This window comes from Lepidochelys kempii, chromosome 3 (assembly GCF_965140265.1).
Source record: "Lepidochelys kempii isolate rLepKem1 chromosome 3, rLepKem1.hap2, whole genome shotgun sequence".
Taxonomy (NCBI): domain Eukaryota; kingdom Metazoa; phylum Chordata; order Testudines; family Cheloniidae; genus Lepidochelys; species Lepidochelys kempii.
The window spans coordinates 90,617,054-90,643,227 of NC_133258.1; the positions used below are offsets into that span (position 1 = coordinate 90,617,054).

General features: G+C 40.9%; 1 protein-coding gene across 1 annotated transcript in view; it reads left to right on the plus strand.

Annotated features, from left to right (window-relative positions):
• Positions 1-26,174, plus strand: part of SLC35F1 (solute carrier family 35 member F1) — a 388,655-nt gene that overhangs the window by 318,019 nt on the left and 44,462 nt on the right. Inside the window, exons 3-5 of the mRNA XM_073337159.1 lie at positions 8,463-8,590; positions 19,727-19,886; positions 23,584-23,740. Of these exons, the coding sequence (XP_073193260.1) occupies positions 8,463-8,590; positions 19,727-19,886; positions 23,584-23,740 (445 nt within the window). The remainder of the gene's footprint in view (positions 1-8,462; positions 8,591-19,726; positions 19,887-23,583; positions 23,741-26,174) is intronic.

Genomic DNA, 26,174 nt, shown 5'->3' on the forward strand with positions numbered 1-26,174 from the left:
TTCAGGGGAAAGCAACTCACAAAGTTCAAGGAAAGTGGCCTTACGCATGCTAAAGTTTCGGAGCCACTGTGAATCATCCCATACCTGCAACAGTATGTGGTCCCACCAGTCTGTGCTTGTTTGCCAGAACCGGCGTTCCACTGTATCAACCAGCCCCACTGCCACCATGATGTCTCAATTGCCACAGCCCATGCTTTCAGGAACGTCTGTGTCCATGTCCTCATCACAATCGTCCTCATGCTGGCATCTCTTAGCCCGGTTCTGCACATACTCCAGGATAATGTGTGAGGTGTTTACAATGCTCACAACAGCAGCGGTGAGTTGAGCAGGCTCCATGCTTGCCGTGGTATGGTGTCTGCACGGGTAACCCAGGAAAAAAGGCGCGAAACGATTGTCCGCCGATGCTTTCATGGAGAGAGGGAGGGAGGGGTGACTGACGACATGTACCTAAAACCACCCGCGACAATGTTTTTGCCCCATCAGTCATTGGGAGCTTAACCCAGAATTCCAGTGGGCAGCGGAGACTGCGGGAACTGTGGGATAGCTACCCACAGTGCACTGCTCCGTAAGTCGATGCTAGCCACGGTATTGAGGACGCACTCCGCTGACTTAATGTGCTTAGTGGGGACATACACAATCGACTGTATACAATCGATTTCTAAAACTCAACTTCTATAAAATTGACCTAATTTCGTAGTGTAGACATACCCTTAGATTACAACCAGTCCGTCTCATGTAGGGAACACTTTGCAGAGGTTAACATCCAGGCTTGGAGCTGCCAGAGGTTTTATTTCTACATGGGGGGTTCACATATGGACTCACAATGTTTGAGACAAGGGCAAGCTAAAGTAATAATAAAAGCCCTACAGTTTCAGAAGTGAGTTTGGACAGTCTGGGGGCTGACTGGGATGTAGAGTTGGAAATTTCTGTTGGTGTGCTTAAGTGCAGAGTGGAAGGCACAATATGGGGAAAAAATCACCTTTTCAATTTACATTTATTGACTATGTAGTACAACTTAGCCTTTACATGCATTGGGGCCCTCTTAGCTTTTTTTTAAAGTAATAATGAGAACTGTTGGCAATGGGGAGGCACCCCAACATCTCTATTACCTTCGTGTAGAATTCCCTAAAAAGAGAGTCTTTTGGAATAATGTGTGCACAAGGAGAAGCTTTATTTTAGATATAAGACTTGGTGTGAAAACCAGAAAATTCTTCCCGGCTCGTCTTAGTTTTAACAAATAGCTGTGTAAACACCAGAACCTGTTTCTGTGGACTGATCTCATGCCCAGATGATTGTCTCTCCAAAGGTGAAGGTCTAGCCAGGAGCAAAGTGAGAACTGGTAATATAGTCTGTCAGAACTGGCACCTCATGAACCTCTGGCATTTGAAAGAGAAGTGAACCTTGGGACTCTTGTGGTCACTGTTTATTATGTTAGCGATTGATAGTAGAGTTGCAAGTAATATGAAATATAGTGTACAGTATTGTTGATCTACACCTTTTGTTACCCAGCAATGGTGTAGATATTTCTAGTCTATTTACTCATTTAATCTTCTCTGTCTTATTTCTGCTTTTCCTGAACTTGGGTTCTGTGGTGACCTTTGCTGTTCTTTCAATGTTTTCTTAATGTGTTTCCTTTTTTTCAAACGATTGTATATGTTACATGCAGGATTATAAACACAAAGTCTTGTTTTGTAGATTATCCTCTGTTTAACTTCCTCTTCTCAGTTTGTGATACTAAATCAAGACAGGTTTCAGAGTAGCAGCCGTGTTACTCTGTATTCTCAAAAAGAAAAGGAGGACTTGTGGCACCTTAGAGACTAACAAATTTATTTGAGCATAAGCTTTCGTGAGCTGTTAGTATCTAAGGTGCCACAAGTACTCTTTAAATCAAGACAATACACATTAAATCACAAAAAAAAAAGAGGAAGAAAGGAGAAAACATGTTCCCATTGGTTCATTGGGGGTCAGTTTGGTAAAGGTAGGCTATATTGTGTTGTACTGTAATTTAAGCCATCCTGGTCAGATTATGCGTATCTGTCTTATCTGATATGTAAATGTAATTATTTAAAGCCATGGTAATCTATTTCACGATACCTGCCTCACTTTGGCTTGCTTCAGAGCAAATGATTTGCTGTTCATGACTTACCAGTGCAAGCTAATACTTTTTTTACTTCTTAAGATTCTTTATTTCAGTGTTTAGTGTAATTTTCCATTAATTTCACAAGTTCTCCAATTGGTGCGGGGCGATCTATGACTGAACTCCCAGTAGCATTGATAGTAGTCAGCTGTGTAAACTTTCCTCCCCACTGCATGTATAAGACAATAGACCCTTCACGTTTAAATTAGTTCAGTGTGGTGTCAACTCCCCTGATGCGCAACTCGCTTCCCAATAGTACTATTTATAAAACAGAAAGAGGGCCCTAATGTAATTGTAAATAACTTTGCCCTGAATTTAGCAATCTAAAGTTACTGAAGCACTTCATATTTTAAGAGAGTCTTGATCTTTCAATCTAAACCACCTTTTTCTGCGTTGGTCTTTTCTTTTGTTCTATTTCGAGCACCCCATATCAATTTGGAGCACAGGAATTAAGCCCCAATTCAGAAAACAGTTGAAGCACGTGCAATGAGATTTCGACACCTTCTCAAAGTTAACTTCATGCTTATGTGCTCCCCTGGATAGGCGTGGGTTTAAGCAGGTGTTCAGGGCCACCCTTAAGAGCAGGCACAGGAGTATGGTTGTCCTGAGAGCCAACTTCTGGGGGTACCACATCAAGGGCTGGCCTTGCAGGTGCTTAAGTGCTTTGCTGAAACAGAACGTTAATATTGACAAGGATCAGCATTAATTCCCCCACTAATACTGCAGCACACTACATGACTCAGTGAACCCGACAACATTCCAGAACTTGATTTCTTTATTTTTAAACTCTCTTTAAAAGTAAGGAAAAATATCACTTCAAAGCTTTAATATGCTTTTTCGTTACACTGGCACTTTTCAATGCGGTGTTTTAAGGGTATGTCAAATAATTTTGGCACTGTAACTTTTGGGGATATATTTTCAAAATCCTGGGAAACGATTTACTTGTGTGACTTGCACTGATGTTAATCACGTGGCTAAATCCCCAAGTGCTGCTTTGAAAATTCATCACTTTCATGTTCAAAAAATAAGCAGACTCAAAGGAAAAAGTTACTTTTTTGCATCCTCAAATCAACACAGAGGCCTAAAGTTATAGCATGTTTCAAATATATTGTGCTATGCAAAACCAGAATGTTTTTGCGGCCCAAATCACTTAAAGCATAAAGGTTAATGGAAATGTCTGATGTAGTAGAAGGGACCAACTCATTTGAATCCAGATTCTTAAATTACTTATTGGATGTCATCTGGCCAAAGTAATCACATTCCTGACTCCTGCTGTTTCTGTGTTTCTTTCTGCAAGTAAACAAAGTCTGGTCTTAACCTACCAAAAGTTATATTCTCAATGTCACTGCCAGTACAGCAAATAATTAGGATGCTGCCTCATGATACCCCCATTGCAAAGAGTACGTGTGAGTGTATTTCTTAATGAGCAAAAGTCCTATGAATCACAGGTTTGATTGGGGAAAATGCTCAGGATGAAATCCTGGCCCCATTGAAGTCAATAGCACCACTCCTATAGATTCCAGTTAAGCCAGGATTTCACGTCCAAGCTTTTGGATGAGTATCTGAAGTATTTGCCTCTTTCATCCACAACGATAGGTTAGAATTCTCATGAGATTTCAGAGAGTCCTCCTCCAGGTTGTTCCAGAAATGCCAAAAGGCCAGCTTTTCCTAGGAGATGGTAGCACATTTGTTACCAGTTTCAGCTGGACCCTAGAAATGCATGGGCACGCATGACGATGAAGAATAATGGGGGTGCAGTTGGGAAAGCCGACGAAGCTTTTTCAAACCTTTTAAAAGTTTTGGTGTCCATTTGGAATAATGTTCAGTTTATCTTTTATCCTATTTTGCCCATTGGTAATTGTGGTTACAGCTGACACTAAAAGGATATGTGGAGACACACAAAAATATTTTAAATTGATGGAACTTTTTCTAACTTCCTAAATGGTTCCTGTTCAGGTCAAGCTTTTTGACAGCGGTTCAGGTCAGCTCTAATATCCATATTTAGACTGTAAGCTCTTTAGGGCAGTGGCTGTCACTTATGATGGGTTTGTACAACTCCTCACACAAGGGGGTCCCAGTCATGATTGAGGCCCTGCAGGTGCTTCCACATTGCACATAAATAAGAGGGTTAACTGTCCCCAGTGAATGTGTGTTTGGTTTCTTTTGAACTGAGAACAGTAATAATCCTTGGCCCAGCATTAGAACTGTCTGACCTTTCTGAAGTCATGGATTTGATCTGCAAGCCATGTTGTGCTGACAGTCTTCACAGAGTAGAAATTAAGTATTGTGTGACTGACAGGATTCCATTGCCAGGGCATTGCAGAACAAATCTGGTTGCACAAAAATTGATTCTGGAAGCAGAGCTACCAGTCATGCAAACTCTGTTTTTGTCTCAGTGCAACCTTTCTCTAAACTAGTCCAAAGTTTTTGAATCTGCACCTAAGATCACAATAACTTTCTTTTAAATTTATAATAAGTCTGATTATTCTGTTACTGTTCTGCTTGGTTACTCTGATACCCTTAAATGCTGTTGCTCTCCTATTTTAAGTGAGACCCTCTTGCATCAAGTTTTACATCATATTTATTATTCTGTAGTCAGGATTTGCATACAGGTCTGGCCTTATAATGAGGCGAACTGAGGCGCCACTAGGACCCAGAGTGTACAAAATTGTGTCTGCTGCTGGTGCATATGTATTCACTCTGCTCTAGATGCACAGAGATGGTGGAGTGCTGTGCTGGAGGAAGGAGGGCACAAGAGACATAACAGGCAGGCAGGAGAAAAGGTGAGAGGGAATAACAGAAAGCAGCAGGAGCTGCAGGGAGAGAGAGAGGAGGAGGAGCCTCTTATGTACCTCTCTAGCACCCCCAGGAGCCTAGACTGATTAACACCAGCTTCTCAGGGAGCTTCCTGTTCCCTGCTGCTTCCCTGAACCCACTTGAGGAGAACAGGCAGTCAGCTGAAGTGGTAGGAGCCAGTTAGGCCCTTAAGACGCTGATATCTTCCCTCACTCAGGCCCTGCTACCAGCCTGCTTATTTGTCCCCTTCAATTGAGTCTTGAGAGCCACTATAGCTGGCACAGAACAGCAGTCATGAGTGAAAGAAAAAAACGCCCCTCAGGGGCAGCATTCAGAAAAAAATAGAAAACAAAGGAAGCTTTTCTATCTAAGCAGGAAGTTGCTCTCCTGAGATACATAGACACAAATGTTCACGGTGAGCCTTCCGGACCCAGTGAGGATGTGAGTGGTGAGGAGGTGCCTGATCTTCCAGTCAGTCAGAGTGCAGGTGACCTGGCAGCTACTGCAGCATCCATATCTCCATCTCAAATGGATGTAACCATGCACATTCCTGAAGAAAAGTGTGGATAAGAGAAGAGTGTGATGGAGGTGCAAGAAACAGCTGCTGCTGAGTTTAGTTCCTTAAGTCTAGATGATCCAGGACTGTGGACCCACTTGAGCAGTAGCCTGAAGGACTTCCTTGTACTGCATGGGCCACAGCAAGCGAAAAACTTCATGTTCCCCAAAGACAATGAAAATAGACGTTTCCACCCAACACATTACTGGTGTGAAATCGCCTATGGTGGCAAAGTGGAGAGGCCACGTCTTATGTACTCAAAAACCCAGAATGCTGCGTACTGTTTTTGTTGCAAACTCTTCCAGTCTAATGTTCCAGCCACATTGGGTTCTACAGGAACAAAGGGCTGGAAAAATCTGGCTAGAAATCTGGCATTCCATGAGAAAGCAGCAAATCACCAGAGAGCATTCCATAAGTGGAAAGAGCTTGAGATGAAACTAAGGTTAAAGGCCACCATAGATGATCAGCATCAAGAGAAGATTGCATCAGAGTCTCTTTACTGGGAAAATGTTCTGAAAAGGCTCATTGCCATTGTGAGAATGCTTGCTACCCAAAACCTAGCACTGTGTGGCACTTCAGATCAGCTGTATGTGCCAAACAATGGAAACTTCCTTAAAATTGTGGAGCTGATGGCTGAGTTTGATGCTGTACTCCAGAAGCATCTAAGAAGAGTCACCATCCAAGAAATGTACACACACCACTACCTTGGAAAAACAATTCAAAATGAGATCATACAGGTACTGGCAACAAAAGTCAAACAGAGGATTGTGGCAGATCTGAAGTCAGCAAGATATTACTCTGTTATTCTGGACTGCACACCTGACATCAGCCATATGGAACAAATGACTTTAATGGTGTGTTTTATAACCACAACAGAACCTAGTGAAAATGTGCCTGCAATGACTGTCAGGGCATTTTCTAGAATTTATTGACATTGATGATACTACAGGAGCTGGTATGACAAATGTGCTTCTTAAAAAGCTGGAAGACACGGGAATTGCGATAGCTGACATGAGAGGTCAGGGCTATGATAATGGTGCCAACATGAGAGGAAAGATCAGAGGAATGCAGGCTTGGATCCGAGAGTTAAACCCCTGAGCTTTTTTTGTCGCATGCAGTTCTCATTCATTGAACTTGGTGGTCAGTGATGCAACATAAGCTTCTAGTGAGGTTGCTGAATTTTTTAATGTAATTCAAAGCATCTATGTATTTTTATCTGCATCAACTCATCAATGGCAAATTTTGAAGCAATATCTGGGAACATCCTCTCTGACACTAAAACCACTGAGTGCCACATGATGGGAAAGTCAAGTGGAGGTGATTAAAGCCTATCAAACACAAAATTGGGAAGATAGATAATGCCATAGTTGCCATTATGGAGGATAATGCTATGACGGGACCTGTTCGTGGGAGAATAGTGGCAGAAGGAAATGGAATCACCAGAAACATAACTTCAAATTTCTATGTGGCTTAGTGTTGTGCCATGACATACTATTTGAAATAAATGTTGTAAGCAAGAGACTTCAAGGTGTTGACTTTGCTATATCTGGAGCAATGGAACAACTAGACAAAGCAAAGTCATACCTACAGTCTTACCGGTGAGATGAGGGATTTCAAAACGTTCTGAAGAGTGCACAGAAGTTGGCAGAGGAATTTCACACTGAAGCTATTTCCCACCCATTCAAGAATATAAGAGTCACCGAAGAAGAAGACATTTTTGATTACGAGGCATGGGGTAATCCCGTAAGAGACCCCAAACAACAATTCAAAGTTGAATGCTTTAACCAGGTGCTAGATTGTGCAATAGAGTCAGTTGAAGAATGTTTCATGCAGCTCAAGGAACACAGCAGTATATCTGGGATGTTGTATGATATTCCAAAACTCCTCACTATACCTGAAGAAGACCTACATCAGCAATGCTGGGCACTTGAGACAGTGTTGACACATGATGACATGCACGATATTGATGCGAGTGATTTAGGTGATGAACTAAAAGCCCTTTCAAGATACGTTTCAGCAGGATCAACTCCAAAGGCTGTTCTAGAATATATGTGCACAAATAAGATGACCACCCTCTTTCCAAATGCTTTTGTTGCTCTGCCCATACTTCTAACACTTCCTGTAACATTTGCCAGTGGAGAACGCAGCTTCTCCAAGCTGAAGTTAATAAAAACACATCTACACTCCACAATAACACAGGAGAGGCTGGTCGGCCTTGCAACCATCTCAACAGATCATGAGCTGGCCCAGACTGTGGACCTTCAGCAGGAAGCAGTTCAAATCTTTTCAAAAAAGAAGGCACGGAAAGCACCACTTTGATTATTCGAACAGATAAAAATGCCAGTGTTTACTAAGCAGACAAGAAAAGTTACGTTTACTGTTCAGGCGTTTGAAAGTTAAGTGTTACTTAAAATTTTTGAACAAGGCATTTTAAGTTGTTAGTTCTCCTTTATTGGGGTAGGTAGCAAAGCAGTACCATGAGAGGAGTAGAACAGGAAGAAGGCAGAACTGAGACCTTTCAAAGTTTTGGCCCAAGCAAGGAGACATGGGGGCATCATTTGAGCTCGCCGCCTCAGGTGCCAAAATGTTGTGGGCTGGCCCTGCTTGCATACATGCACTGAACAACAAAATATTCTTAGGAAATATTACCAAAAATTGTTGAAGCTCAAATCATTTTTCTTGGCAAGTTTTTAAAACCCAAGTGAACTGAAAACCCAGACAACCACCTTGCTTTGTGGTGTTGACTGATTTGAATTGCAAGACAAATAATGTGTTAGTTTTTACCTACCTAAAATACCTTGTAAATATTTCAGTTTTAACTATATTTAAGTCACAATCTGGATTTATGTTCTATTGAATCTATCCACTAATTTGATTGCATAAGATATAATCTCTCATGAGATATAGCTTGTTGTGCGTGTGTTTCTAACTCTTTATATGTAATTGTTTCTTTGTTTTTATCTACCGACACAGGAGAAGAAAACTTGCTGGCAATTTTGAAACGGAGATGGTGGAAGTACATGATCCTGGGGATAATAGATATAGAAGCCAATTACCTAGTAGTCAAAGCTTACCAATACACCACTCTTACTAGTGTACAGGTAAGTACTCAAATTATTTCCTCTCTCAGGGTTTGATTCTGCACCAAGTCAATGGTAAAGTCCCCATTCACTTCAACAGGGCAGGATCAGGAACCCAATTCCTTCTTTGTCCTCCTCTTTATGATGTCTCACACTCATAAAATGATGTCTTTTTTGTTTTAATCTTTTGCTAATTTTAATGCTGACCATTCTGCAAGCTGTAGAAAAATAAAATGTTGTGTAACTTACTCATTCTCACATTTTGGGGCTAAGCTACTTGGCTTGGTCCTTTAATAATATATTTTAAAGAGTAAATACCCATTTGTGTAGACTCAGTTTGCAATTGGAAAATTACAACCCCATTTTTGTCAATGCCCTCAATCAAGCAATCAAATGCATTTCTTTCAGGCACAGTTTGCCCTGTCCAAAAATCATCAAAAAATCCCAAGACAAAACCCCATAATTCTCCCCCCAACACACACACACAATAGGAACAGTCTTCTTTAAAGGTACAGCCTGTAAATTTTAAAGATTTAGGTTTTTTCCATTGTAGTAGAGAAAAAGTAATAGAAATTCATAATGGAAAATGTATGTCTCTGGACATGGCTACACAAATAGATGTTGATCATTCAGAAATAAAACACATTTGCACTCTATATAATGTCTAAATAGCATGGCACCCTTAGATATTCTGATCGTATTTATACCTTACTTGCCTGAAACTTGCTATAAAGCCAGTAAAACAAATAAGCAGCAGTTAGTGTCCTGAAAAAGCAGAGATAATTAAGAACATATGTCTTTCTTGGTTGAGTGAGCAGTGTTGGGGGAAAAGACTGAATTTTGCCTGAATAAGAAGCAAGAATGGGGGAAAACTGCAGTTTTAAGGATTATATGAAACACTTGAAATCAATGTGAGTAACTATAAGTGCTCCTGTTGCCAGAATTTGGCTTTCAGACTTCTTTGAAACACAAATACATATTTAAAATTACCTGTAGCACCTTTTCAAAGGAGAACCTAATAACAAACGCCCCCCCCCCCCACACACAAATAACTCTGTTATTTTATACCTAGTGGAATGGAAAAATCTATCATAATAAAACCAAAATCATTATTACTATTTTTGTATAGATCTCCCTGAGCCAACTTCTACACTACTTATAGAGGCAGACAGCCCCCTGTACTTGGTCTTTATAGGTCTTTGTATCTGTCTGTTTCTGCCTTTCTCATCCACCCACATAAATGTGCTTCAGCAGCCTGGTTTGTGAATTATTTGTCCAGTTCTAAAAACTGGGTAAGTAACTAAAATAATTAATTCAAATATCATGACTGTTGTCAAATTAATTACTTTGTTGTTTAGGTCTAGACTCAATATTCACATAAAGTATATTTTTTTGAACTTCAGTTTCCTGGTACTGCATTTACAAGATATTACATCATGCTCATCTTACCAGTGTTATAAAGTTTCCTATTAAACGTATTGTGTGTGATACAAACATACATACAAACATACATAACTTTGCCTTCCAGCTCAGTTCTTCCCCGTTTTATCAAACAGCATTATGAGACAGATTCTGTTCCCTCTCTCCATTTACTCATACTCAATAGTGCTTTTTTTCCCAGCAAGCGGCCCCATTCATTTCAGTGAGATTGCTTGCAGAGTTTGGTGTAGTTCACCATGAGTAAGGGATCTGGCTCTGTTTCATTAGATGAATACCCCTTTCCAATCTGGTTGGCCTCAGAATAACACTCTTATCTTTCTCCGAGATGGTAGAGCATCGATCTCTGTAAATGTTTATGTGCTTCATGATGCTGGCAGGAAACAAACTTTGAATACATGGGTGCTGAACATTTGAAAGTCTGGCTTTGAGCTCTTTTGAAAATCTGGACCCAAATGTCTAAAGACTGAGAAACTCACATTCATTTCCAAAATCCAGGTCTTCAGCACAGCAGCCAAACATCATCTCACCACTTAGGCTAGCCCTGATTAGTCTCTGAGTCTTATCTACATGCAGTGCAGTACATGCTGTTCTGTTGTAGTATTTGGTATTAATTGTTTTCCTTATTTCACATCAAACAACTCTTTAGGCTGCTTCTTCAAAGCTCTGTGCCACAGTACTATAGTGTATGCATACGGAGCCATCAAAAAAAGACCATTGCAGAAGGGAGAGCCATTTTTCTAAATGGTGATTTATATGGTAATTTATTCTTTGGGCACTCAAGCCTTTGACTGGCATGATAAAAACGAAGATAGTAAAACCTCAGATTTATAGACATCTGGAGACCAACAATAAAAGTATGTTCTTTGAGTTATTTTCCCTGTGGGTGCTTCCACTTCAGGATGTGCGTGCCTCCGTGCACTGTTGGTCATAGATTTTGTCAGCAGTGTCCATTAGTTTGCCATTGTGCCCTGCACATTCTTGTGCTCCAGAGCGAGGATAAATATATATGAAGGGCAGGCCCACTGTGGCTCCCATTCCATCTCAGTTGCCTGTGGCTTGATGTGGAATGTCACAATGTCCATTTTAGCTGTCCATGCAGCTTGCTGTTTTCTTCTCTTAATTGTTCTCTTTCTTTTTTCCTTAGCTTTTCTTTATTTTTGGTTATTTAGCAAAAATGTGTGCTTGGGCGGAGGGGTTCTCCCTTTCCTCCTTTTTTTGCCTGGTTGGGACAGCATTCTGACTCATCCTCCTCTAGCTTTCCTAAACTGTTATGCCCAAAAGTCTGGACTTCAAACCCTGACCAGATCTTTGCCCTGCAGCAACAGGCATTCTATCTGCCTCCACTGCCTTGGAGAGACTCACATCCCTTCCAAATGTAAGGTCCGCTCTGGATTCAAAAGCAGATGCAGAAAATGAAGGAAGGACCAACTATAACTCCATCTTATAGAGCATTTTCTGAGAGCCACAGGGTCCAGATCTCTCCACCCCCATATTTTGGCTTTACTGCCCAGTGCACCTCTGTGAATATTTTTGCTTTGGTAAGCAAAGACCCTGGGGATCCTTCAGAGTTGTCTGGACATTTAAAAAAAGAGACCCCATTCTCCAGAGGAAGAAACCAAGAGAAGGGCTAAGTCACCTCTCAAACTGGAACCAAGGAGACTAAATGACCTGGCATGTGTGCCACTGATGCTTCTATCTCCTCTAGTACTGAGATCTGGCACTGACTAAAAAGACCACACCGCATACTGAGAAGCGTTCTAGTAAGCAACCTCAAGTAGTTTTACTGTCAGTACAGACCCAGTGCCTCTGGAGTGTTACCTGCACAAAATTCTCTATTACATACACTGTAAGGCACCCAATTTTAACCTAAATTTGTTGCCCGCACACTCTAGGACATCCCACCTCTACCTAGTTCCTAGGGCTCAAGGCTTCCACCGCTACCTAGTTCCTAGGGCTCAAGGCGTAACCCGGTCAACTTAGGCACCCCCACCCTTTCCCAGTTTCTAAGGTTCCAGGCAAAAGGCACCTAACTTTACTCCTCTCTGGGCTCTGCTCTTCCACGGGCTCAGAGCAAGCACCCATTCCTTGTGGGCTGAAGGCTTAATCTTTTACAGGTTTACGGGTTTTTTACCAGTGAAAGAGCCTTACACAGTAATATCCTACTTAACCTCTATTTATTAACAATTATCAAAAAGGAATGTACCTGCTAAGCATACAATGCTCACCACTCCCAATAAGGCAGATGAACATTTCTTGATGGATAGTCAGGATCAGGTCATCTGGGGAACTCCAGCTTCTGCATAGTGTGATTGGCAGGGTGTGGAGGTCTGGCAGCTCTGATCTTGGGGCTGTGTCCTGGAGTTGGAGGCTAGTTCTGGACCACAGGAGTTTGAACACCTTCATCCTCTCTCAACAGTTCAGAATGGTAACCCTGCCAGATATAATTTCCTCTTTGGAAATCGGAGATTGGTTTGTCTCCCTTGATCTTCAGGATGCCTGGTTTGTTTTTTATAGCCATACACCTGTCCCACAGACATTTTCTGTGCTTTGTCATTGGCAGAGACCACTACCAATACGGTGTCCTACTTTTAGGCCTCTCCACTACCCCAGGGTCTTTACCAAGATCCTTTCAGCCACAGCAACCCATCTCTGCCAGATGGAAATAATTATCTTTCCCTGCCTGGATGACTGGCTTGTAAAGGGTCACTCATTTCTCAGCAAGCAACAAGATCCTACCCCTATTCTTCTACTTGGGCCTCAGCTTCAGCTTGGAAATGTCAGCTCTCACACTTACACAATGAATTGCCTTAATTGGGCCCATTGTGGCCTTCACTACCACCAGAGCATACTTACCCACACTTACATACACAGGTTTGCTACAATTCCCAGCCTTATTTCCACAATACAGTAGAGCCCACAAGCCACAGTGAGGGCTTGCCTTCAACTCCTGGGCCACATGGCAGCCTGTACATTTGTAATATCTTTTTGGCAAGACTACACTCCTGCTATCTTCAAACTTGGCTGAGAACAGTCTAGACATCCAACAAACAAAGTCTATCCAAGCAGGTGTCAATACCTCAAAGGGTCCTCAACTGTTTCAATTAGTAGAAGAATCCCCAAAAGATCTATGTGGGACTTCCATTCCTGCATCCCCACCCTCCTGCAAAAATCATCACAACAGATGACTTCCTGCTGTGCTGGGGTGCACATTTTCAAGACTTCACAGCTCAAGGCAAATGGATCCACCAGAAGACCACCCTCCATATCAGGGCAGTCCATTATGCCTACCATCATTTCTTACCCCACGTTGGGGCCACTTGATCAGAGTAATGCTGGACAACAGAGCAGCAATGTATTATATATAAATCATCAAGGAGGAACAAGATGGAGAAAAGTTGTTCTCTCTTGCCACAGAGGCAGGACAACAAGCAATAGGTTCAAACTACATCACAGCAGATTTAGATTAAATCTCAGAAAAAACGTCTTAACTGTAAGAACAGTAGGACAATACAACGGACTGCCTCAGGAGGTGGTGGAAGCTCCTTCACTGGAGGTTTTCAAAAGGAGGCTGGATAGCCATCTGTCTTGGATGGTTTAGACACAACAAATCCTGCATCTTGGTAGGGGGTTACACTAGATGACCCTTGCTGTCCCTTCTAACCCTATGATTCTATGACCTTATGTGCAGAATCCATAAAACTATGGAATTGGTGCATATCTCACACATAGAGATCTCAGTGGATTACCTGCCAGAACTGCAGAACATAGTAGCAGATTCTCTGAGAAGACACTTCCACCAGGACCACAAGTAGGAGCTGAACAATGAGGTACTTTGAAAGATTTGTCTTACCTTGGACCACATGGATGCAGATCTCTTCCCAATTCCATCCAATGTGAAGTGCTGATGGTTCTGCTCAAGGCGGGGGGAGAGGGGGAGAGGAGGATGGGACACAGTCATAACTCATTAAGAGATGCTTTCATTATCCATTTGTGTGTGTGATATATAGTTGAAATTGCATATATGTGCTTTTATGAGGAGAAATGTGCAAACTGAATGGAGATGGTAATGAAAAGCATAACAAGCCACTTTTTAGGCTGAAATTCTGTATATATTTAAACATGTCTATGCTATTGTGTACAAACATATGCCTCCTTTCAGCATTAAAACAGTAGAAACAGGTTAGACCCTTGTTACATTACAATAGGCACATAGGGTAGGATCCACAAAGGTATTTAGATGCCTCAACCTTAGGGGTCTATGTCTTGGGTATACACACCTCTGTCCCTGTTTTGGCTCCTCTGTAACCCACAAAATTGCTGCCTCACCCTGTAGGGGCCTAAACTTACTTGGTACCTAAGTCCCCTCTGTGTCTATGTTTCTGCCCCTGATCATGCTTGTGGATGCCTAACTGCTGCCCAAGCCCCAGAATGAATCATGAACCAGGAGATGATGAGCATTTGTCCTCTTATCTCGTGTGCAGAGTCCAATCCCGGAGCCTCTGAGCACACCTACTAGATTGGTTCCCATTCAAAATGTGGCTAGAGGAACAGGTGGTACGCACCTTGTAACTTTTAGCCCAGTGGTGAGAGCACTCACCAGGGATGTGGGTTACCCAGATTCAATCCCCCTATCTCTAGCAGAGGGGGAGAAAGGACTTGAATAGGGGGTCTCATGAGAGTGCTCCAACTACTGAGCTTTGAGATATTCTGCTGTGGGCTCCCTCAGTCTCTCCTGGTGAAGCTGTTCCACTGTGTATAAATAATGAGTCATTGGAGCAGGGGGACGATACCTGGGGTCTCCCACCTCCCATGTGGGTGTCCTAACCGCTGGACTACAGAATCATTCTTCTTCTCTTTCTCTGGCCCAATGACTATGTAAGTATTTATCCACAATGGAACAGTCATAGGGCGAGAGAGAGAGAGAGAGAGAGAGAGAAGGAATTACTCTGTAGTTCCCATTTGTGACTCGCTAAGCAAAGATAGGTGCCTCCTTGCAGCCCTGACTTAGGCACCCATCTCCAAAAGAGGGGCAGGGTTTAGGACACTCCTCTCCTCAGCATCTCCCATAGGCTAGGTTAGGTGGCTCCCTGCCTAGCATGCTGGCTTTTGTAGATCGCATTCTTAGGCACCTCTCTCTCCCCATTCATAGTATAAGGAATCTAAATGCTTAACTTGGCTTTGTGGATCGCAGTCTTGTTCCTGCGATTCTTCCAGGCACCAGAAAGTTAGGCTCTGTGACACTCCGTGTCGCAGTGCCTAAGTCTGTTGATGGATCTCACCCATAAAGTCTGATACTGATGCCACTGAAGTCAATAGCAAAACTCTTACATCAGTAGTTCAGGATCTGACCCATAAATTATTAACTAGAACAGTGCAAATCCAGCAGTCTTAATTACACTAGAGCAGCAACAGTCAGCACATAGTCAATGCATGTAATATTCCTTACATTGCATATTTTCCCCAGGAATTATGCTGATTTTACATCTGTAATTAGAGGACAGAACAGGTTACGATTAATTAATTTAGCATGCGATTAGTGCATGTCGCCAAGCAGTTGTTCAAGTTTATTTTTGCATGGGGAAAAGGATGTCCTTTTTTTTAAACATAAACCTATTTGGTAAAAGAGAAAAATGAACATAATTCCTGATTCCTGCAGATAAAATACACTGTGAAGCTGTGTATTGCTTGCTGCCTGGCTCTTTTTGTTGGTCAGTTAACTGTCATGCAAAAGAGAACGAGCAAATTATGTTGAGTATAATGAGCAGTTTTCACCCAGTCATTATACCTCCCTAAAATCTCCCTGTCTTTCAATATCAAGATTTGTCACTGTAAAATAAATCATTATGATTGATTTACAGACCAGAATAGTTGTTTACTCCAATCATTAAGAAAATCGGGTACCTCTAAAAGCACAATTGTTGTTTTCCTGAATATGAAGTACTTATTGTGACAAGATGACTTATGCTTCACTCATATTTCAGTTATGGTATTTAACTTATTATTAGTAAATAAGGGTCAGTCATCAGACAGCAGTTTGACTGACTACAGTATAGCCCATTTGGTATAATTTTCTACATTTTGTCTTTTTGTTGCCAGTGAAATGTCTCTACATTATCAAACTTAATCCAAAGGGACACATTATTGTCATTATCTTCAGGAAGTTCTAATCATTGTATGCTTTTTTTAAAACAAATGATTATCATGAAATGTGTGAAGTTGGTCCTGGGTTGATATTTGACAAGCACGTACCTTGTCATCCTAATTTTTCCATTTCCAGGATGCAATTGATTTTTTGTTTAATTTTTAAATGTGCATACAATGGGAAAATTAATTTAAAATGTTATAAAGTAGCCCAAACCCAGGGTACAATCAGGTCAGACATCATCAAATAAAATTTCTCCTTTTGTCATGGGAAGATGGTAAACTTGTCATCAAATATGGTGCACACAATTTAAACATTCCTTGCACATGATACTGAGATAGAGGATGGGTTCAATTTACCTAGACCCTGCTATCCCCTTCTGCGGGTTCCTCTAGTGACAATTCTGATTTAAACCATTTTGAGAGACAGGTTACCAGACTAACGAATCAGTTAGTTCTGGTGTGGTAATGGTAAATCTTATATTCTTATGTTAATATTATGTCAGTATGTTAATATTCTTATGTTAATAAAATTTCCTAGGTGGTTGATGATTGAAAGACATTGCACTGCCTCTGAGCCAGGGTTGATAACAGACATTTGAGAGAATATTTTTCCCCCACTGATGATAATATTTTTAACAATTACTGTATGTTATCAGATTTGTGAATTGCAAACATATACCTTCTTGCTGACAGTGACATCTGTTCTCCTATGTGTGCAAACCCAGTGTGCGTGCATGGATGTAGCTGGAATGTATTGTAAGTCTCTGGAAAAGGGGAGAGAGAAAGCCTTAGAAATAAGGTCACTAATGTGCAGGAGTAATTGCTGATCTGTATCAATATCAAAAGGAAAAACCGCTGGTCAGCAAACTCCCAGTGGAGAACAGCAAGAAACAGCTGAGCTGATTCTTCCTTTCCAAACATTCATTGAATTTTCTGCCAATTACACACTCCCTTCCTTGTGTTAGGGCTCCTCATTAGCAATGCCCTCAAGCAAATCATGTGGTGAGAGCTTCCCCTCACAGCTGCCACCTGTCAGTGACTGGCCCTGAGGTACTGTAGAATGTGGAGAGGGATTTCTCTGCCCCCACCTCCACTCTTCTAATTGGCAGTTCCCCTTTGGTCATTTCTAATGTGACAGATCAGGAAATGCCTGTTCTCTTGTGTAAATCTGAATCCTCATGGCACATGGTACTTAGAGAAACAGCCTCACCTTCTTTTAAGCTTACTTTCCACTTTGAAACCATAAGTAAGGAGATCAATAAAATCCTCCAGTGTCATATTCACATACCATTTTGAATTGTTAAGCTCATGCTTGTGCTATTGTTCATCCTAGTACATGAATTCAGAAGCATAATAAAAATTGCAAGTGCAGCCGAGCAATGGAAACACATCTTGGCATTTTATTTTGCTTTTTAGTCAACGTTTTTAGGCTGAAATTCTGTCCTTAATTGGTCCAGTTGTAGCTGTGTATTACACCTAATATATGTTCGTAATAGAATTTCTAATTCTGCTCCCCAGTATTTTGGGGAGCAGTTTGAGCCACATATCCTTGTCGCTGTATGTACGACTTCTGACGTTTTTCTCTTTCAAATGGTGCTGGTACTCCTGAATAGGAAGCCTTTGAAATTAATGTTATTGTATTGCATGCTCTTGTTTCTTTGACTAGGCTAGAGAGAATATTTTTTGATCTAAATTAAAAAATTGACTCTTTTATTCCTTCATCCCAAAGTGAAGCACCAATGGATGTGCTGAATGCATAGGTACCTATATTATAAGGAAACATTTTTAGCCACTGAAATTCTTTGAAAACTATCCAGGATTCCATTCCCAGTCAGAAATTATATTTTGCTAATTCCATGACATGGCAGCAAAAGTTTAATGGGATATAGTAATTATTCAGTAATATTTTCTAAGTTTAATGTTCACTGACACTGAGCGAATAGAATGCAGACACATACAGATGCTAGGCCCATTACTCCAATGGAAAAAAGCCACCCTGCATCCCCCCAAATTTAAAAAATTAAGGGAATAACGTCTAGAGAAATACATAGAATAAAACTTCCCAGTGTTTCACAGACAATCTACATATACTGGAGCCCTAAGTAATAAATTTCTTTAAGGATAAGCGAGATAGTGAAATACCTTGCCTTACAACCATATAACTTGCAATTAAACACTCAGGGAGAGATTCTGAAAGTCACAAAGTGGGATTCAGCACCAGCTCTCACTGAAATTTAACGGCACTGGGTACCAAACTCCACTTCATGTCTTTCAAAATCAGCATTGCTATATTGGTGAGGGGTGGGTTAAAACCATACCCCTCATCAACATTGCAATGCCAACAGATCCCACCCCGACCCCCAGTGTAGACACAGCCAGGTCACTGAAAGAATGCTTCCATCAACATAGCTAACATTGTTCAGGGATGGTGTTCCTCTGATGGGGGGCAGGGTACGTCTATTAGTGTAGACTAAGTCTGTACTATGGAACTGTGTTGGCATAGCTATTCCAGTATGGTCTCCATAGTGTAGACATACCTTTTACCTTTTCATTTTACTGATTAACTGTACTGTGAACCACTGTTTTTATGAAAAAAGGAAAGGAGTACTTGTGGGACCTTAGAGACTAACAAATTTATTAGAGCATAAGCTTTCGTGAGCTACAGCTCACTTCATTGGATACATACCTTTTTATGGAAGCAGAAAACCCATCACTTAAGTTGGACAAACAGTTTCATGTAAAGTCCATTATACTTTCTCCTAAAAATTTTCAAAAGCAGCTAAATGATTTAGGAGCTTAAGTCCCATTTTCAAAAGTTACTTGAGTATTAAGGAGTAAATTAATGGGATTTAAGCTTCTATATGACTAAGGCCCAGATTCTCAAAGCGATTTGGATACATAACTCTCATTGTTTTCAATGGGAGTTAAACACCTGAGTTCCTTTGAGGATCTGGGCCTAAATCACTCTTGAAAATGTGACTTAGGCTTCTAAGTTACAAATATTTTGTTCAAAGTCTTTGGCTCTCAATGACTTGCTGGTAGCTCTTTTACAAACATTTGATCTGATTTTCTTAGCTGGTAGATCTCTCTGGAAATCAGGCCAATTAATGATTAATTCTTACAAGACTCCTTTGAAAGAGGTACTATCCAGATTTTATGGATGAGAAAACTGAAATGCATTAATGGTCTGATCTTTTTTCTTTAGAAGAGCTCAGAGCTTGATAATAATAATAATAAGGGCCAGATTTTGAAAAGTGCTCAGCTCTCACTGTGACACTTGTGCCCAGATTTTCAAAATGTGGCCCAAATCGTGGATGATGAACACTACCGACAATCTGGCCTTGGATGAGCTAACCAAGGTCACATGGTGAGTCAGTGGCACAGCCAGGAATCAAATGCAGTATTCCTTGCTCCCTGTCTTGTGTTTTAACCACTAGATCACACTGTTTCTGGAAAGCAAAACTATCAGTAAATAGTCCTCTGTTCTGCTCCTTTAATCGTTAATAGGTTAGTGTTTTTAGAGTAACTTGTGCAGCAATGCTCTTTTGTTGTTGTTCTCCTCCTCCTTGACAGCTCCTAGATTGTTTTGTTATCCCAGTGGTGATATTACTGTCCTGGTTCTTCCTGCTGGTCCGATACAAGGCAGTTCATTTCATTGGAATTGTGGTCTGCATTCTGGGCATGGGCTGTATGGCAGGAGCAGACGTCCTTGTCGGGAGACAACAAGGAGCAGGTGAGTCTTTGGATACATTTGTGTGATTGGCTTTTCATTCAAGGAAAGCTATGTAACACTGAGGTGATCCGAGAGGGTAGGAAGGGGGCAAAGAGGGGAAAGGCCCCAAGAGATCATGTGTGGGTTTAAATGTGTTTCTGAGTTTTCAACCATCTCCATGGCTCAACATCCATTCATTGAGGGCAGGAGCAATAGAATAAAATGACCCCAACTAATGAGGGTCAGTGCCACTTAGGGAGATGACTTGAAACACTTTTACTTCAAGCCTCAGCAGCAGTCTTGCTCAGCTCTTTGGCTGCATCTTTGAGCTACAGCCCCCTATTCTCTCTCAGCCCCTCCAGTTTGTTTTCTCACTTCTGTTCCCTTTTGCTCACTTTCTGCACACAGCCTACTTCACTGGTCACATACACATCCAACCCACAAATTAACAATCTCCATCGTGTGCTGCACCAAACCTGAAATAATGGTTAATTGTGGAGATGCCTGCATCATACCTGAAATGACTTGTTTATATGCAAAACATGCTTTTTTTGTGGATTATATGAATAATGTGTGTTTAGCCACAATAATAGCACACTGATGGGCAGTATGGAAGGGACTACATTTCATCAATCAATATCTTCTGTCACATTGATTTTTCTAGTGCCAGCCCAACTGATGTGGGAAGAGAACAAGTTCTTTTCAAAAATTGTCAGTTGGATGCCGTTTTCATTCTAAATTATAAGTACTGAATTTTGAGCTGAGCATAATGCACTGGGATTTTAAAGTCAGTGTTCTGAATACAAATGTAAGTGCAGGGAAAACTGCGCTTGCCAAGATGCTACTGAACAAAAACTGAGCAGGTTTATAGAGAGCAGACCAGCCTGTGTTGTCCTGTCACTTTCTCTTTTCCTGTCCTGAAGACTTTCACTTCATCTCCCTACCCAAGAAGCAACTCTGTCCCAGTTACAAAGAAGAAGATCTGTTCTGTCTCATGAATCAGCAAATCAGAGCTGCATTAAGAAAAACTCTACACAAAATATAAAGTTACATTCAGAAAACAGCAGTATTGCCTACACTCAAAAGTCAGGAAAGGCCAAAATTAAGGTTGCATGGGCATGTGTGTAATGGATTGTAATCTTGGTTACAAGATTATAGTCTGTTTCTTAGTTAATACAATACAATATTATACAATGCTTCTACATTCTTACAGAAACACCTATAGTGTCTTGCAATTTTTTTCATTCCTTTTACTTAAGCAGTTTTCATTGTCATAATGGTCCAGTATATCTTTAATGACTTAAATATTTGAGCTCAGGTGCACCAGAGCAGGGCTCCCCTCTGTGATCCTTAAACATTTCTCAAGAGATATTCCTCAACTGCTGTACACAATGCCCCATTGAAGTCTAGGGCAAAACACCTGTTGACATCAGCAAGGTCAGGATTTCACCCTCAGGCACCAAAGGAAACATGCTGGCTACCAATTTACCTGCTCCTCACTGGGTGGATGGGCTGTGGCTCACTGGGAACTTGCAGGGCTGTGGACCAGGGTAGAGAGGGCATGCAGAGATTCAGGGACCAGTGAAGCAGCTGTGAGAAATGGCGGGGAGGAGGGAGAACCGTACACAAAAGTCCAGTGGGGTTCCAAGCTCCTTAGGAAGGTACTGAAAGATCTGCCTTTGAGGTAAAGGAGCCAGGGAACAGGGGTTCTATCCTTTGCTCCTTAGCAGGTGTGCAGCTATAGAGATTGCTGTTCAGGAAACTTGGAAACAGGAGCCTGGAGGAATGTGAGGAAACTTTGAAATTGAAACTGAATTTTTGTGGAATCCATTATGTGCCCTTCCTCCCTAGCAACTTTAATTAGTTCATTTGATTTCACTTGTTCTATTTAGGGAAAGAAAAAGTTAGAGATAATCCCATACTAACTAGAGTAAGCCATTAGATTGAAGTAGTCACTTGGCAGGTTACTGGCAAGAAGCAGGTATTATTTGTCATATTCATTGGTACTGTACAGATAAGGCTTCTAGGTATTTTGATCCCAGAACATTCTGTACTCATGCATTATTGCCTGCTTCTAATGCAGACCTGGACCTGAAGGACTGTCAGTATCTGTGTTTATTGGTATGCAAGGAGAAGAAATTCAACCACAAGCATCTGCCTTTCATGTCAAGTATCACAGCCCTTTTAAAATTGTAAAATGACTTTATTAAAATTCAGGGAATGACTTCTATGTTACGTGTCCTCTTTAATGAAGTAAAATGAATGAGCTGGTTCTATTTATGTAAAGCGGTCAAGACAGACTCTAAATAAATAAATAAATGCTGGCGGTGAAATAAAAGGCTTCAGGAGGCTCTTCAGTAAAGAGTGCTGCATTGTTTATAGGATATTTTTCATGGCTAGGCAAACAAAAGAAGGGGATGAACCAGAAACAAGTACACTTCTATTGTTTATCAATAAATCCCTTCTCCTCCTGTGCACAAACTGTTTAGGTTCAAGGGCAGTGAACTTATACACTTACAGGACATACCTGATATCACTGTAGCATAGTTTCTCATAAAGATATTATTTACTATGTTAACAGTCTCCCAAAATGTGCCTGGCATCTGCTGAATGAGAAATGGTGGTTTATAACAACATAGGGCTTGATCCTACAAAGACTTAGGACTTCTGGGTCATTGAACTCACATGAGTAAAGTTACCTAGGTGCCTAAGGGCTTATCTACATGGCGGGGTAATGCACGCTACAGATGTGTGATTTCTAAAGGGTTCTAAAGTGTTGCATGTCAGTTGGTCTGTATAGACTCTGCTGGCATGAACTAGCAGTTCTTTAGTGCACTTTAACATAATGCTGTTTCACACTATAATGCAAATAAAAATATTTCAAAATGAAAAGTCATTTCAAAATGAAAAATCAAAATGTGGTGTTGCAAAAGTGTTAAAATGGGATGTTTTGACATTGTTGGAACTGTTTTCCTCTCCATTTTCTTCCAAAATGAAATTCTGACAAAATCTACTCTATTTTGCAAAGCATTTCATTGTTGACAGAACTGCATATTTTGATGGAACACGGTTCTTTTGAAATCTCTTCAACATGGTCCAGCCAATAGTCCTAATGAAATAATCTGGATTAGTCACATGGTTTAAGTTAATCACACTCATAAGTCTTTGCAGGATCAGTGCCTACATTTTCTGGAATAGCTGGAACTTGAATAAACCTACCTGAAAGCTCTCTGCTAAAATAACAATAAAAGCCTCCAAGAGTTAAGGAGGTTTCAAATGCTCTTTGAGAACGCCAGTACTTCGGTGGCAATACACATCAGGCAGGTGTGTTTTTCCCTGTGTCCGGTACATTAGACAGCACTACAGTTGTTAAATACAGTGTAAAAATCTGCATTATCACTGCTCTATACTCCACAACAAAAAACAAAAAAAGGTTAGTCTCTGAAATGTGCTATTTTGTTTCTGGGCTTTACAAATTCATCTTCTCCTCCAGTTTTTCTCCTTCACAAAACAATTAAATCTCTCCCTCTGTCTCTGCTAGGTTTCCTTTACATTTTGAATGCAAATGGGTACACAACAGTATATTTGCATGCAGGTTGTTTACAAAGATGTGGGCTATTTTGCTAGGTCTCAAGTCTGCGGGGAAGAGCTTGCAATAGTTCTAGGCAAATGATCATTATTTTGAAGCCTCCTGTGTTTTTTCTCCATTTATTCCTAGGTGAAAATAAGCTGATAGGGGATCTCTTAGTACTAGGTGGAGCAACACTCTACGGCATCTCCAATGTTTGTGAGGAGTACATTGTCCGAAACATGAGTCGGGTGGAGTTCTTGGGCATGATTGGGCTGTTTGGCTCCTTCTTCAGTGGAATTCAGCTGTAAGTGAGAGGGTTTGCAATTTGAGCCTATTGAACTTAATTCATCAGTTAGCTTTTCCTTCGTTTCATTCCCCTTTCTTCTTAGCCAGACATTTACTGTGGAGAGTAGACTGTTTAAACTCTTGTGTTTTAAGTCTTTACTTGGTCAGTTTTAATATTTCCTGTCAGGTCAGTAAATTTCAGCAATGATCTAAATATTTATCTAAATTTGCACTGAGGCACTACAGTGAATTGTGTTCTAGAAGAACCACATGTAAACAGGTGGATACTATTTTACATCTATCAATTTGCTATTTCAAGACAAATGGCAGTTTAGCATCTTGAGCTATATTAGGAATGATGCAGGCTACACCTATCTGTAATTGTGATTCATGTTTATAAAAAGTCACCTAGAATTATAAGCAGATGGAAACACTGGCTCTTCCAGAAGGTATTTCATTAATAATTTTACTCCATGTAAATTATTTATGATATTTAGAAAACTATGAAAGAAAACACAGAAACAGTTCCTTTGCAGTGATAACACAGAAAGGGCCAAATGTTCAAAAGATTGTCTCATGAATTGCAGGCATACCCACTGCCCCCATAAAGCCACATATATTTACACAAATGGGTAGTGATGTGCACAAGTGTCCATTTTGCACTCCAGATGCAGGCTTTGTAGCGGGAGAGTAGGTGCCAGCCTTTGAAAATGTGTCTGGTAAAGGAAAATACCACCCCAAACCATTACTAAGTAATATTGCTAAATTTTATGCAGATCTGATTATTGTTGTGCCCAAAATAACTTGTAATTATTAATCAAAACTGGTGGTTTATCTGCACAGCTGATCTGCCCAGACTCCAAGTATAGAGAATGATCAGCAATAAATCCCTATTGAGTCCCACTGAACCAACTACATTTGTTTAGTAGGCTCATTTATTATTTTTGTATACCCATTGTTGTGGCATTTGGGCACGACTTAAGTGTTTGAAATCAACTGCTCGCTGCACAAGTAAAGTTCATTAAGGAAATAAGAACTGGTAAAAATGTCTGATTTGCTTGGGGAAAATCATTTTTGTTGCCTAGCTATACATGGTCAGCAATAGGTAATGATACTGAAGACAGTCAGTGTGGAGTCTTACTAAGTGTATGTCAACTTAGACACATCTAGGAGGCAGTGTTGCCTGATGGAGACTGCACTGGGCTCTGACTCAGGAGAGTGGGGTTCTGGTCCCAGCTCTGCTGCTTGCCTTTGGGAGCTCACTTTACACCTGTACCATTTGTAAAATGGGGGTACTGATACTGTGACCTCCTTTATAAATTGCTTTAAAACCTATGGATGAAAAGCACGATATATTATATTAAAATAATAATGCAATACACCATTAGAGTTTTCTGCATTACATTTATATAAGCATAGCTTGAAAAGCTGTGGGTGATTATTAGCTACTTCAGTGCAATGAGGATCTAAAATAGCTGGGAACAGTCTGGAGAAGGAATCTGACTTGGAAATTAGACAGTTGCCCAGCACGTCAGCAACAGCACCTATTTTGGTGGCATCCGTGGGTGCTGGGATAGAAATTAATGGATGCTAATCTGGGCACTGTAGTGAGGAAACATAAAACAGTCTGAAAAATGAAGCATCTACTACAAAATCTAGTGTGAGGAAGAGTGAGTTTGATAGTAAAGCTGCAATATTTCATTCTAGCTTACTCTTGTCTGGAGAGTTGCATCCTGAGGACAGGGGGGAGGGGGCAGGGAAAGGAGGAAGAAATTGTATTTGTTTGCTATTGATATATTTGTAAATCTAATGCTGAGCATAAAATAATGAGATCAGTTTGTCTGTAAAAGAATGGAATTATACGTGCCTTTGTATGCATGAGACGTATGTCTCTGTTTACGGGCTGTCCCCCAGGATTGTCTTGAAAACAAAATGCTGCGACTCATGAGGTTACCCTGCTGAGCAACAATTTAAATGAAGTTAAATCTAAGAACTTTGCTGCAAGGTTCCAGGTCAGGAAACGGCAATACAGAAGAAGTATATGGCAGTAAATTATGTTCTGTGGAACAACACTCCATTAGGTTGTATGTCCCCCTCATTTACCATGTAGTTGTTATAGATCATGAACAGTCCTCTTCTCACCAACTAACTTCCCCTTCTGATTTTGACACCTAGCTCTCTGTCTTCCTCTCATCATTGTCTCCCACCCTCATCCTCTACACTTGAACTTCCAGAGTACTGGGCCACTTAGCCTCTTGTCTCCCTACCCTCATCTCCTTGTTTGCTCTGCAGCTTTGAGGCACCATTTGCTTCTTCAACAATCATTGCCTTGCCTTATTCTATGTATGCTGCCCCTCTATACATGGGATGCCCTTCCTGAGCTAGTCCACAAAATCACAGCCTTCTCCTTGTTGAAACCCCTCCTGGAGACACACCTCTACTGCAATGACTAA